The sequence below is a fragment of the Loxodonta africana genome, chromosome 9 (genome assembly GCF_030014295.1).
Source record: "Loxodonta africana isolate mLoxAfr1 chromosome 9, mLoxAfr1.hap2, whole genome shotgun sequence".
NCBI classification, from domain to species: Eukaryota; Metazoa; Chordata; class Mammalia; order Proboscidea; family Elephantidae; genus Loxodonta; species Loxodonta africana.
In genome coordinates, this window is record NC_087350.1 from 63,948,587 (window position 1) to 63,963,338 (window position 14,752).

Here is a 14,752-nt window from a genome sequence, read left to right on the forward strand (position 1 = left end):
CAGCGCTGGCCCGGGCGCGGGGAGGGGTGGGCTCTCCAGCACCTCGGCACATCCGATTGGCCAAGGCGCGAGTCCCTTGAGCGTGGGCGGCACCGCGGAGGGAGCGGACCAGCTCGCCGGGAACGTGCCCGCAGGGGCGTGGTCTCCACAGTGAAGGGGCGGGCGGTGGGAGGAGGAAGCTGCTTCCGGGTGAGCTGCCCCGCCCCCACGTGGGCCTCGGGTCCTAGAGCCGGGGAAGGCGGTGGCGGGAGCAGTGGCTCGGAGCCTTTACGGAGGCAGGTGAGCGCGGGGGAGCCGGACTGGAGGAGACGGAGGACTTGGAGGGTGGCTCCAGGGCGAGGCGGAGCCTGTGGCCCCAAGAACCCTGCGCAGGGCAGACTGTGTTCTGCACCTGAAGCACAGCCGGTGCAGCTAGGGAGGGAGTCCTCCTTGTGGGTCCCCTGTTTGGGCTTTTAAAGGTAGATCGTTCTGTTCCAGCCGGGGGTGGGGGCTCCGCGTGCCATAGCGCTTGGGGCCCGGGTCTGGGCCTCGCGTCTCTTCTCTGGGGTCCACCCCCTCGGAGACCGCTGGAGCAGTTTCGGTCAATGCCGAGCTCAAGTGCCTCCGAGGATGGGGGAGGGAGGTGGAAACAATAACAGACGCTTTGTGCATGAACGTGCCTTAAATGCATTGGCCCGTTCAGTCCTTAAAACTACCCGTTGAGGTCAGTTCAAGTCTCCATTTACCAGATGAGGAAACTGAGGTCACACAGTTGGAAACTGACAGAACCGAGATATGAACCCACTTCTGTTAGAGCCCAAAGCCCACACAGGTAACCATTGTGATGCCGGCCAAGTTCAGAGTGGCAGTTCTACGTCTCCCTCCCCTACCCCCACTCCTCATTCACCTTGAGGACTTCACTAGCTCAGCTCTGCTGGTAAACAATTTTGACATCTGTCCTTAATGTACCAAGGGAGTAATGGTGGGCATTCAGGATTGGGTGACTGGAGACCTGAATTCTAGCCCCAGATCTGCCACTGACCTGCCGCCTGATCTTTTTTTTTTTTTTAATTGTGGTGCAAATATGTATAACAAAACAATTGCTATTTCAACATTTTTACATGTACAATTCAGTGACATTAATTATGTTCATCATGTTGTGCACCCCAACCATCCCCACTGCATAGTGATCTTGAGGTAGTGTCTACACTTCTCTGAGCCTAGTTTCTCCACCATTTCAATGAGGAACTTGTAATCAGCAAGCTTTAAGCAGCCTTTCAGGGAGGATGTTCTAGGAGTCTGTGGAACATAAATTCTCCTGGCTCCAAATGGCTAAGACCAGAGAGAGTTGGGCTCGACAAGGCCTGAGTCTTATTCTTCTCTTTAATCCCTGTATTTTACACTGTGGCACACTCAGAGTAGGTGTTCAGGAAATGCAGGTGGAAAGAGCAGGCAGCCAGTCGGTCTGTCCCTTTTCAGAACTGCCTGACAGCTAGCCTGCGCCCTTCTGGAGCTTTCGATTTCTCAGCACTGGTCACCTTCTACCTAGCTGGCCCTCCTGATTGCCTCCTCTGCTGCCAGTGGCAGAGCCTGCCAAAGCTGGCAGCAGCTCCCAACCCTCAGTGCCAGGACCACAGCCTCTGGTATCCTTGGCAGAGCGTAACATAGGGGACTCAGACCCTGCAGCTCTTTCTCATCCCCTCTTAGAGGCAGCTCTCAGGATGCAATTTAGGCTACCCTCAGGTTGGGAATGTTGGTTTCTAAGGAAGGAGTTAAGCTTCACAACCAGTCTGAAAAGCTGCTTACCCTTCAGTTTCCCCTCTTCATGGAGCCATTCTTGACTCCCAGAGACACAGGTCCCTCCCTCAGCACCTGGTCCACCCTTCTACTCTGGCATCCCGGTGGTGATTATTTCTCCTCCACCACACTAAGCCACACTGGAAGGCAGAAGCTCCACCTTAGATATCCTGAAGACCCTCTGCCTGCATGAGTTTGAGTAGATGTGCTCCTTGATGGGTGTGGTACAGAAGGCACATCTCTGTGCTGGCACATCAGAAGATCTAGTTCCAGCCTAGCTTCACTCTTAATAGTAATAAAAATAGCTGTTTACTGTGTGCCTACTCCATGCCAGGTATGTGCCTCATCACTATCTCTAATCTTCTCTACCACCTTGCAAGTTTGATAGCGTCATGCCCATTTTATAAAATACAAAATGGAGATTGAAAGATCGACAACCCCGCCCATAGCCACACAGCAGAGCACAGACCAGAACCTGGGTCTGTTTGGCCCTGAAACATGAGTTCTTTCTGCATGGCCTACTCTGCCTTCCAGCTGAACTCATCTGTTCTAATGCGGTGAGTGAGGGTCAGTGCTAAACACACGGTGGCTTGCTTCTGTCTTCAATGCGGTGTCACAGGGATTAAGCTGTGGTTAACAAACTCCCTTGATTTGGGAGAAGTGCCCGCCTACGGTGTAAAAGTCCCCCACATTTGAAAGTTTTCACAAAGTAAAACCCCATCCTGGATTTGGTTCTGCAAACTGATATGACTCTGGTTCAGCAGACATTTTTCTGCTTTACAGATATTTCTTAAGTACCTGCTATAACGGATGTCTCATGTAGTGTAGGGAACAGGGCACTGGACTAGAAGCCAGGAGACCCAGGGTCAAGTCCCAGCTCTGTACCTGACTCACTGTGTGATCGTAAACAAGTCCTGCCCCCTCTCTGCACCCCACTTTCCACATTAAAAAGTAAAAGATTAAACAGAATCAGTAACTTTTCAACTTTTTATTTTTTTAGCACTGATGCCTGTTTCTCAAATCAAATCTCTCTCTGACCTGTAAAATAAAAAACAGATAAAATGTTAGCATGCCCTACTCAGCCTACCCCTCACCCCCTCACCGTCTTCTAGTGCCCCCCCTTTCTCCTCAGAGCTCATTTTGGACTGCCATGCTCATTCCCAGGCAGCCCTGCCTGTTGCATCTGATAAGCAGAGGCAGTTAACTGCTCCTTCAGCCTCCAAAAGCAGATGGGAGTGAAATGCAGCTTTGGATTCCAGAAGCCAGGGGCCTGTGACAGGCTGTTCTTGGGAAGTGAATCAGAGACTCTAAACCTGGCTTCAAAATCTGACTTGACTCTCCAGAATGGCATTGGGCAAATCACTTCACCTATCAGCCTCAGTTTTGTTATCACTAAGTTGGGACAGTCCTCTGCAATTAAATGAGATAATGTATATAAACTAACTAGTGCAGTGCCTGGCACAAAATATGCACTCAGTATATTTTTCTACAGTTCCCTCCATCTTTCCAGCCCCAAAGCAGAGAGAAACATATTGAATCACGTGTGTATCAGTCTTGGGGTATGGTAGATAAAACTCCGCACTTGGAGTCTACAGCAAGTTCAAATTCTGGCTGCGTGGCCTCAGGCAAGTGATTTAACCCCCTGAGCTGGGCTAACTCCTGGCAGACATCAGAGCAAAGTCCTGCACAGAATGGGCAGTCAGGCCCCTGGATCTACTGAGTGATTGTTCATTTTGGGGGTGGGGGCTAGCAGTGTGATTACATCTTTGAGGAGGCCTGGCCTACCCTGTGTTTTGTGGTGAGGCTAGCCCAGGGGGAGGTGGCAGGGTGGGTCCCTGTGTGTGTGGCTCTTGATAACCTCAACCCCACCAAGAAGAAGGACCTGATAAAATGCCCCCCTCTCCACCAGCTGGTTGGGAGGGAGTTGAAGGGGCCTGGGAGACTGTGGGGAGAAAGGCAGCTTCAGTATACTAAAGGATTCCCCTGCATAGGAGTTGACACACCAGGAGTCTAAGCCTGCTGTTTTAGCTTCTGACTTGCTGTGTGACCTTGGGTAAGTGCCTGCCAGCTCCTACGTACTGCGGCTCTTTTTCCCCCCCCCCCACTTATTTACTAAATGTTCTCCAGGTACCTCCAAAAGGAAGTGCCTAAAATGGAGCTCTCCACCCCCTCCTCAGCCCTGCTCCCCACCACCCTCTTCCTGCCCTATCCCTGTCAGGAACATCCGCCCTACCACTGCCTCTTGGCTGCCTTCCACCTTAAACTGACCCTTCTCCACCACTCTGACTCCCACAGCCTTCAAGCTCCTCTGCTTCCGGTCTGCTCTACTTAGGCTGCAAGATTTATCTTCCTAAAGCCAGGGTTTGTTTTGACCAGACCTCCAGGCCCCTGTTCAGAATCTTCTGTCTTCCTCAGTCTGCACTGAGGCCTCTGTAGTCTGACGTCCCTCACCAGACCTGGCCTCCTCTCTTCCTCTCCTTCACTCCTCTCCACTTCATATACACACGTGCCTTGACTGCCTCCTCGATTGCTTCCTCATGTCCTCAGAACAGTTCATAGCCAATTCCTCCCTCCCAACTTTGTCCCTTGCTTCCCTTCCCGAAGGAACGGTGTCCCCTTGCCCTCTGTCACGCTGAATCCACTCATCCTGCAGAACCAAGTTCAAGCCCCCGTCTTCCAGCAACCCTCTTCTGGCCTCCTAATTCATGTTCTAATACTTCTGTCTCATTTATGATCAGGGCCCTTCTCTCTGAAGTGCACACAATAAGCCCTACCTCCCAGGACTGTTGTGTGAACTCAAGAAATGGTGTGTGGAAGGGCCCAGTGTGGCCTGGCACACTAAGTAGGTGCTCAAGAAACACCATTAATGCCCCAGCTTCTTTTGTGTTGTTACTTATTTGACATTCCAGGCATGTTGCCTTGTACTTCATGTAATTAAATATTTACTGTGTGCCAGACCCAGGGCTGAGTGCCCTGGGGGAGGTCAAACGGAACTAACCATGGACCTCGCTCTGCCGGAGCCCTGTCTACTGGGATTAGATAAATCTACAAAGAACTGTTATGTAAGAGATGGTGATCTGGGCAGGGAGAGGGGAGGAGGGGTGCCTTGTGGAGAACCAGTAGGCTTTGAGTGTGGGGAGGGTGTGGAGAGAACAGCAGCCTTCTAGGTAAAGGCAGCAGGGTGAGCAGAGCAAGAAGGTGGCCGAGTGTAGCTCATATTTGTGAATCAGCAAGTTGGCTCCTTGGGCTGGACAAGACAGAGCTTTGGTGGCCACTGTACAGGGTGTGTGTGTATGTGCATCTCTGTGTGTCTGTCCTGCACTGTGCTGTTTGATCCTCTTAGTGTGTGTCATGCCTGACAGAAAGTCCACTTGCCAAGGTGTTAACAGTCCTGCTCTCTAGAAGTAGAATTAAAAGGAATGTTTCTTTTTGCTTATCTGTAATTTTCTCAAATTTTCTGCCATAAACATGGACATTTTTCGTGGAGTAAACAAAGTTGAAATGTTGGCTAGATCAGTACTTCTCAAACTATCTGTGGGGGAGGACCAGTTATTTCCCCTCCCAACCCATCGTAGATGGATTTTTTGATAAACTATAATAAAAACAAATTACTGGAAAAATACTATTTCTTTTAAAAGTAGCCATACAAAATACAATGCCAATTTTTATGTTACTAGAATAGACGTAAAATTTCTTTGTTACATTGCCATGAAAGATCCTAAAGGTTTACTTTCATTTCTGTATTCATCAGGGCTTGGTAGGTCACACTCTGAGTAGCACTGGGCTAGGGAGCAGGGAAGGCAGGATCTGGAAGGGCCTGGGGGGGTGGGGCGTGGATTGACCATCCTCTGGGGACAGGGACCATGTCTTATGTGCCTCCCTTCACCCCTACAGGGCAAAGCACACAGCCGATACCCCAGGAGCCTTGGATTCTGGCTGACTGCCCTGTGCCCCCACTGAGGCCATACCATGCAGCCTCAATCTGTCCTGCACAGTGGCTACTTCCACCCACTGCTTCGGACCTGGCAGGCAGCCACCACCACCCTCAACGCCTCCAACCTCATCTATCCCATCTTTGTCACGTGAGTCCCCAGGAACGGCCTGGGCCTCAGATCTGCCACAGTGGGGCGGGTATCAGTGTTGCCGGGGGTGGTACAGTGGTCTGTCAGCTTGGAAGTCAGATGACCCTTTTACTGGAAGTGGCCTACTGAGTTACCAATAGCAGTCTTAGGAACAAAATCTTCCCACCTTGGAAAATGAGAATAACCCTTGCCTGCCACCCTGAGCTTTTGCAATAAGACAAAAGGTGTTTTTTCATTGCAAAGGGTATGTACATGTAAGAGGTGGTAATCATGATTACTAATAGTGACAGCAGACATTTATTTAGTACTTATTGTGTAGCAGATACTGTACTAAATGCCTACACACATTATCTCATTCAGTCCTGACAGCTTTCAGAAGAAGGTATAAATATTATCCCCTAGAATATGAGCCCCATGAGGGCAGGGATTTTTGTCTGCTTTGTTCTGCTGTATCACCAGAGCCTAGAACAGTGCCTGGCACATAATAAGTGCTCAATAAATATTTGTTGAATGAGTGAATCACTTAGGATACAATTGAGGGGTCTGAGACTCAAAAGAGTTGATACAGCTTGGCCAAACCCATCCAGTTACTGAATGGAAGAGCTGGGCTAGGAAGCAGGGGTCACCTGACATCCACGTCCAAGTTCTGAACCACTTGACTCGCTTCTATAACTGCTGTTCTTTTAGTATAACTGCTCTTGTTGTCACTGTTACTCTTGTTCCTGTTATTATTTCAGGCCCTGGGCGTGGCCAGGCGGGGAAGCCAGACACTGGATCCCATTCTCCTCCCACCAGCTCCCCTTCCATATTCCTTCCCACCCCGCAGTCATCCCTCTCAGTCACCCCCTCACCGACTGGTCCTTCCCACAGTTACCAATCCATAGTCCACCCCCACTCTTGCAGGGACGTTCCAGATGACGTACAGCCTGTCGCCAGCCTCCCAGGAGTGGCCAGGTAGGAGCCATGGTGGGGAGGAAAAGGGGATGGTGGAGGAAGTAGTTTCACAGATGGAGGCGCCAGAAGGTAGAAGCAGACCCCGGAGATGGAAGACCTTGAGAGGTAGACTTCATCTTGGTAGAGAAGAGTGTTCTTAGGGTCAAAGCTGTTCCATGATAGAAGAGGCAGCCTTGTAAAGTAATGAGCTACCCATCACCAGAGGTATCATAGGAGAGGAGAGTTACTAGCTGAATGGGGCTGTTGTAGAGGGGATCTGAACTTCAGATGGGAGTTGAACAAGAGAACCTTGGAGGGGCCTTCCACAGCTGAATTCCATAGCTCTGCTACTTGGGGCTCAGCCTCTCCATCTGTTTATGGTTGTGTTCCCTTCCCTTCCCTGTACTGTGGCCGTGGGGCTTGAGCCATCATGGTGCTTAGTGCAGCTTGGCTCGTAAGCACAGTGCTAGGGAGGGGGAGATCTTTGCCTAGGGCCTGCCTCATGTCAATCCCTCCACCCAACTCCACTCTACCCAGGTATGGTGTGAACAGGCTAGAAGAGATGCTGAAACCCCTGGTGGAAGAGGGCCTGTGCTGTGTCCTGATTTTTGGCGTCCCCAGCAGAGTTCCCAAGGTAAAGAATTGGAGAAAGGATTGAGAGGGGAGAGGCAACTCGGTGACAGCGAGCTGAGGTTCCACTCTGACCACACCCTGGCCCAGGCCCTCTGCTGGCCCTGGGGCCACAGGTGCAGGCCCCTCTCTGCCCTAAGACAGCGCCCGTGAAGAGTCAGAAAGCTAAGTAGGGCCATCACACCCTGACTGGGCAAGTCAAGTCCCCTGTGTGGGCCTCTTTTGCCCCCTTTGTAAAGTGGGAACAGTCCTCCTTGTTCTTCCCCATCCAGGGGCTATGATGGTGATAAGAGGACAGGGCTAGGCTGCACTCTGTGATGGCTGGCTGTCATGCCTTCCTGAAAGCTTCCTGTAACAGACACAACGCTTTGTCCTTCCCCTGCACCTAGGATGAGCGGGGCTCTGCAGCCGACTCGGAGGACTCCCCAGCTATCGAGGCGATCCGCCTATTGCGGAAGACCTTCCCCAGCCTCCTGGTGGCCTGCGACGTCTGCCTGTGCCCCTACACCTCCCACGGTCACTGTGGTGAGCTTCCTCCTCTGGACAGTCCTGCTGCTACCCGTACTCCCAGAGTGCCTAGTTCTCCCCAGGGTAGGGATGGGCCAGGACCCAAAACCTAGCCCTCTGTCCTACAGGGCTTCTGAGCGAGAATGGGGCATTCCGGGCTGAGGAGAGCCGCCGGCGACTGGCAGAGGTGGCACTGGCCTATGCTAAGGCAGGTAAGTGAGCCAGCCAGCAGGGAGGTGGCAGGGAGCCTCTAGGTCAGGGAGGTGGTAGAGTGGACAGGAGGGTCCCAGAGTTCTGAAGGCCACTCTCTGCCCCTCAGGATGTCAGGTGGTAGCCCCGTCGGACATGATGGATGGACGTGTGGAAGCCATCAAGGAGGCCCTGATGGCACATGGACTTGGCAACAGGGTACGGGGCAGGGAGTGCAGGCCATATCCAGGAGGAGTCTAGGGAGATGAGGAGAGACCTTGGACCAACCCTGCCCTCCAGAGCTGTCAGGAACCACAGAACTGAGGACAATACTGGATGAGGCCTTGGGGATCCATGTCAGCCTCTGTACCTCAGATGGGAAATCAAGGCCCAGAGCTCCAAAGGACTTGCCCAGTGACGTGGTGGGGCTGGGACTAGAACACAGGCACTCTTCTTCCCAGCCTAGGTCCTTTCTATCCCTGCCACATCACCTGGGACATCTAGAAAGGACTGGCTGAGCCCAGGCCCCATTGTTTCCCACAGGTGTCAGTGATGAGCTATAGTGCCAAGTTTGCTTCCTGTTTCTACGGACCTTTCCGGTAAGTGCAGACAAACAGGGGTCAGCTGTTAAATCTGTGGTCATTTAGCCCAAAGCTGGAGCCCATCTTAATGACTCTGCTTCCCAGGGATGCAGCTCAGTCAAGCCCAGCTTTCGGAGACCGCCGCTGCTACCAGCTGCCCCCCGGAGCACGAGGCCTGGCCCTCCGAGCAGTGGTGAGTGATCACAGCTTGAACCCCGCCAGCCTTTCTCTCTCCTCCCCTTCTCTCCATTCCCCGGCCCTGCCCACACCATACCCTCATCCCTTAGGACCGGGATGTACGGGAAGGAGCCGACATGCTGATGGTGAAGCCGGGGATGCCCTACCTGGACATCGTGCGCGAGGTGAAGGACAAGGTGAGCACAGAGCAGAGGCAAGAGGGGCTCAGGGAGATGAGAGAGTTTACCCACAGACTCTGCGACCTTAGATGAAGGGACTGAAGAATCTCAGGGCTGGGAGGGATCTGTCCTTGAACAGGAATCTTCTCCCCATCTCTGCCCAGGCATGAAAGTGCCAGGCTGCCAGCAGCAGTGGCTCAGGGCATGGGGTGGTCCCAGATTGGCCAGGGAGGAAAGGACATTCCCAGAGGCTCTCCCATACTCCCTTTCAAACTCATCTGCCCATTGCTGCTTCTCTGCAGCACCCTGAGCTCCCTCTCGCCGTGTACCATGTTTCTGGAGAGTTTGCCATGCTGTGGCACGGGGCCCAGGCTGGGGCGTTTGATCTCAAGGCTGCCGTACTGGAGGCCATGACTGCTTTCCGCAGAGCAGGTGAGCAGGCAGGGGTGGGGTTTTTTGACCTGTGCCTTGGTGACTGATAGGCACTTTGCCCAGATAGGAAAATGAAGTCATGGGGCAGCCAAGACATAGCAGAGGAAGGGACGTGGAGCTGCAGAACCAAACACGGAAAGAGTGAAGAAAGCAGAGCCCCCATCACTTTTCCCAAGGCTTGGGAGGCCTCGGGAAGGCCACTTCTCTGAGGCTCAGTATCCTCATCTGTGAAGTGGGGATAAGATACCTGGTGCATGTTTGTCATGAGGATTACATGAGATAATACATATAATCAGCATATGCTTATCACTCCATCAAAGGGAGCTGGTTTTGTTAGTATAGCACTTGACAGTGTGGGAAGGGCACTTAAACAGCTTGTCTACTTCCCCCACCATGCATTTTATACATGAGCAAACTGAGGCCTGGAAAGAGAAGATGACTTGCCCAAGGTCACATAGCATATAGGGCTAGAACTGACTGGAGCTGAGCTCAGTATTATGTTGTGACACCCTAAGCTATGCCTCTTCCTGGTAGCCAGAGGCTCTTCCTCCCTCCCTGCCCTCATCTCCCAGAAGCTGTGCCAAGAGCGGATACGCCCCCATTTCCTGCTTCTCTCCCCCTACAGGTGCCGACATCATCATCACCTACTACACGCCTCAGCTACTGCAGTGGCTGAAGGAGTGAGGGGCAGAGTGTACAAGACCCAAGGACTAGAATTTAGCAGGATTCCTGGGGCCTTGGAAAAGTGAAAACCAAAGTAAACGCTGCTTTTAGAACTGTGCCCTTGTGCCTTCTTCTGCTCACGTGCTGGTGGTTTCTGTGAGCATGCTACATCTTTCCACTGCAACCACATCCTTACAGCTCTCCAGCGGTTCCCCACCCCTCCCCTGGGTAAGCCCTGAGGCTCACCTCTGCCACCCCCAGCTCCTGCCTCTTGTGTGCCTTCAGCTTGAAAGCAGCCAGGAGGTACTGCGCAGGCTCGTTTAGCCTGGGAGAGGGGCTTGGAAGCATTAGGGAAGAGGAGAGCACTTGGATCCTAAGCAGCCCTGGAAACCCCAGGGCCTCTGGCAGCAGAGCTGGGCACTGGACTGAGACCTGGATTGACATCCCCGGGTTTACAGTTGAGATCTGCTGCAGTTCCACTGGAAGGCATTTCCCATACAGGCTGCTTGCGATCTCCTGTTCTACTCAGAGAGGAATTAGTCATTAATGAGCAGAAATGTTGCTGGAGGATCAAAATTCAGAAGCAAAGAGATTCCCTGACTGTTAGAGATGCCACCACCAAAAAAGGCTTTTTATTCCAGAGAGATTTGTTGAGAACCTGGGCTGGGTGCTGGGGATACAGCAGGACAGACCTCAGCTTGTCTCTTTTCATGGAATTTATACAAGCAGAGCAGGGGAGATGGACAACAGCAAGAAAACAGACAAATAAAGCAGTTATAAAAGGTAATAAGTGCTTCAAAGGAAACAAAGGGACTGAGATAGAGAATAACAGGGGAGGGTCTTCTTTTGAGAGGGTGGTCAGAGCCCCCTGAGGTTGAGACCTGTGAAGGACAAGGGAAGATCCTTGCAGAAAATGGAGGGAGGTGCACTGGAGGCCGTAAGAACCACACGTATGCAAAGACCCTGCTGTGGGAGGAGCTTAGCAGGACTGTTGGGAGCAGAGGGAGAAGAGGGTAGGTGATGGGACTAGAGGTTAGACAGGCCAAGGCCAGTTCCCACACTTCCTGGGGAATTCGGATTTTTTTTTTTTTTTTTTTTTTGCATCTGATGGGAAGCCAACTGACAGATTTTGACCAAGGTTATGTGTGTTCCAATTTCCCAATTTCTGCCATGAGGGAGATGAGGGGCAGAGAGACTGGTTAAGGGGCTATTGCAGACCCTGGTGAGCAGTGATGGTGGCCTGGACCAGGGTGGTGGCAGAGGAGACGGGAGGAAATGTATGAATTCAGGACATTTTGGAGACACAATTGGCAGATTTTGCCAGTGTTTTAAATCAGAGCCCCCAGATGGATGTGAAGGAACAGGAGGAAGCAAGGATGACTGAGTTTCTGACTCGAGCAGCTCTGGATAGGCGGTTTCAGTCCTTTCTCCTAGAACTAGTGTGACATAGTGTTTCCCCCTAGTGAAAGTGAAAGCCCACCTAAGGAAGACGCCAGTTTGTAGATTGGCAGGGAACCCCAACTGTAGAGCCAAGGCAAGTGCAGTTCAGGCCTTAAAACAATATAATTTACTTTAAAATTCAGAATTGTAATCTCCTACAGTCAAACCAGCCCGTTCTTGCTCTCTCGGGTGGTCTTCCCCAGAAATGTGGCCAGCTCACCTAAAGATCTCAGCCTGCTTCAGCCTTTTGGGAGGCGGCCAACCAAACTCGGCTTGAAGAATTGCAAAGCTTCACCTTCCAGGGAGCCTGAGTCTGGATCTACTCCCTTGGGACCCAAAACACTAATCAGAGACAAGCCCATTGACAGGCCTTGGAGCTTAGACCAGAGCCTCTAGCCATCTTAACTTCTTGACTACCTATCTCTAAGCTCATTTCTGGCCCCTGAGCTCATTTCTGGTCTGGCAAAAATGACTAGGGTGGAAGGGAAGTCTGTTCCGGGCCATCCAGACTCATTATCACTGAGCAAATAGGGAGCCTGGCTCTATTCTAGGCATAAGAGATGGGAGGCAGACACTGTCCTCTAGGTACAAACACTCCACAGGAAGCAGGCACCTCTTTGTGTCCAGACCTCCTGGGGGAGCATATGGTAAATGCTGAGCAGAAAGGGCGATGAGGACCAGGAGGCAGACATTTGTACCAATGCCAATGGTGGCAGGCATTGTGAAGACAACGTACAGGGATGGTGAGAGGCAGTCACAAGGACCTAACCCGGTTTGAAGGCTCAGAAAATGTCTCCCTGAGGAGACTGACGTTTAAGCCTAGACCTGAAGGATGAGTGGCCAAGGTAGGATGGGATTCAGAGAAGAGCATTGCAGGCAGAGAGAACAGCAGTGCAGAGGTCAAGGCTAGAGGAATGCAAGTGGGTGCGTGTGTACAGCTGGAGCACAGGGAAGGGTGGAGGAAGAGGTGGCTTGAATTGACTGGAGAGAGCTACCAGTGTGAAACCATGCAGTGGCTTAAAGGCTACGTTAACCTTTTGGACGGTATTCCAAGAGAAAGGGGAAGCTATTGGATGGATTTTAAGCAGGGGAATGACTCACTCTGTCATTTATTAAAAAAGTAACAGCACCATGGCAAAGTGCAGATGAGAAATGGTGGTGCCTGAATGGGGGGCGACAGTATGGGTAGAGAGAGAATGGATTTAGTATGTGTTTCAGAGGCTTTTTTTTTTTTTTTGCTTTCAAAGATACCATTCTGCTATCTTTGGATTACAATCACATGTATATTAGACCTTTTTTGACTGTGCCCCACATGAATGTGCACTGTTCTTTTTCTACTTTCTCTCTGTGCTTCAGTTTGGATATTTTCTATTGAACTGCCTTCTTAGTCACTCATCCTGTCTTCTGCTGTGCCCAGACTACTGTTAAACACATTCAGTGTGTTAATTCCAAATAATGTCTTTTTCAAATCTAGAATGCCATTTGAGTATTTTTATGGATTATAGCTTTTTAAATTCTCCATCTCTTCATCCCTTTTGCCTTTTCCTCTATTTTCTTTGGAAACCCTGGTGGTGTAGTGGTTAAGAGCTATGGCTGCTAACCAAAAGGCTGGCAGTTCGAGTCCAGCAGGTACTCGTTGGAGAACCATACGGGGCAGTTCTACTCTGTCCCATAGAGTCACTATGAGTCGGAATCGACTCGACAGCAATGAGTTTTTTCAGAGGTAAATTAGATGTAGGCTTGAGTTCCTGTGTAGCTGATAGGCCATTTACTGAGACGCAGAGGACTGGAGGAAGAACTAGAGCAGGGTTAGGATGGAGAGGGCATTCTAAATTTAGCTTGGGATACTTTGCAATGATGAAGCTTTATCTGGAGAGGTTAGGTAACTCACCCAAGGCCACTCTAGACTGGGGTCTAGAACCCCAGTCACCTAGAAAACAGAACTAAGATTTGAACCTATATAGTCCAACTCCAAGGCCCCTGGCCTTAACCACTTGTCATACCACCTCCCAATAAACAATAGCAAAATTACGGGTCTAGTATAATGCTGTAATAGCTTTAGTAATGGGAAGACCAAGGGGTAGAGTTACCACCAGGCATCACAGTCTATGTGAGTGGCACCCTCTGGAGTCAGGACTTGTTACTGACTATAGACTTGCTGCGGCTCTCCTGGAAGGGTCCTGGAGGCTCTCGCTCCTTCAGGGCCTCAGTCTTCTGCTGTCTGGCCTGCCCTTGCTGATAGTAATCTTATTCTGGGGCAGAGAACTCAGTTTTCACAACCCTGCAAAGCATATTATCACACTCCGAGGCATCACAGCATGAAAGGCCTTTCCAAGTGAGACTTGATTTTCTCGTTTTGCTCTTAGATATGCTGCCAGCTTGGACAGGAGCTTGTGTCTTTCTTTTAAGATTTTACTGACGGCCACAAGAAGTAGCCAACATATTCCATTATTCTGGCTTTTTTGTTTGTTTGTTTTACTGAGATTCCTAAAACCTCAACTTCAGTGGGCATATAGTTGAGGGCCCCCCCAAAAAACAAAGCATTAGGCATCTTAACCAGCCACTTTACAATTCCCCAACTAGGAAAGGGGGGATCCTGACCTCCATGCCCCACATTGACTCTGTCAATTAGGACATAATTTGCAGCATCCCATTCTCTGGGCACTTTTGGTTGCAAGTGACAGAAGCCCAATTCAAAAGCAAAAAAGGAAACGTTTGGTTTCTGTAACTAGATTGTAATAACCAGGTGTGGTTGGATCCCGGTTTCAAAGGCTCTCATGGAGAACTGTGTCCCTTTCTAACTCTCGTGTGTTTGTCTCAGCTTGGCTTTATTCTTAGGCAGGCTTTTGTCACTTGGCAGCAACATGGTCCCCAATAACCTCAGGCTTAGATGGTTGTCCTTAGGACTTAATATCCAAGAGAAAGAGATCCTTTCTGTCCCATCATTCACATAGCAAATCTCTGGAGGTCTCTGACTGGTCCTGCTCAGGTCACATGGCCCACCTCTTGGCCCAATCACTGTAAACAATGGAAGATGGGGCACTATTCTGACCAGATCTGTCTCGATCACAGAAGAATGCTGTTTGTCTCAGAGTTACACCAATGATCATCTTTGCCTCGAATCCTTTCACCCCAGGTCTGTATGGCTGACTCCATTTTGTCA

General features: G+C 50.9%; 1 protein-coding gene across 1 annotated transcript; it reads left to right on the plus strand.

Moving 5' to 3' along the window:
- Positions 1-189: 189 nt before the first annotated feature.
- ALAD (aminolevulinate dehydratase) lies at positions 190-14,168 on the plus strand. The gene is made up of 12 exons (XM_003407794.4): positions 190-279; positions 5,671-5,858; positions 6,762-6,812; positions 7,329-7,425; positions 7,811-7,946; positions 8,057-8,140; positions 8,248-8,336; positions 8,661-8,716; positions 8,804-8,891; positions 8,986-9,072; positions 9,357-9,486; positions 10,112-14,168. The coding sequence occupies exons 2-12, from the start codon at positions 5,746-5,748 to the stop codon at positions 10,168-10,170; spliced, it is 990 nt and encodes a 329-aa protein (XP_003407842.2). The 5' UTR covers positions 190-279; positions 5,671-5,745; the 3' UTR covers positions 10,171-14,168.
- Positions 14,169-14,752: the final 584 nt, after the last annotated feature.

Excerpts from the sequence above, each read along its gene's own strand:
- ALAD (XM_003407794.4), top strand. The coding sequence starts at position 5,746 with ATGCAGCCTCAATCTGTCCTGCACAGTGGCTACTTCCACCCACTGCTT. Across the intron at positions 8,337-8,660 it reads CACATGGACTTGGCAACAGG|GTGTCAGTGATGAGCTATAG; the intron begins GTACGGGGCAGG and ends TGTTTCCCACAG. Across the intron at positions 9,073-9,356 it reads TGCGCGAGGTGAAGGACAAG|CACCCTGAGCTCCCTCTCGC; the intron begins GTGAGCACAGAG and ends GCTTCTCTGCAG.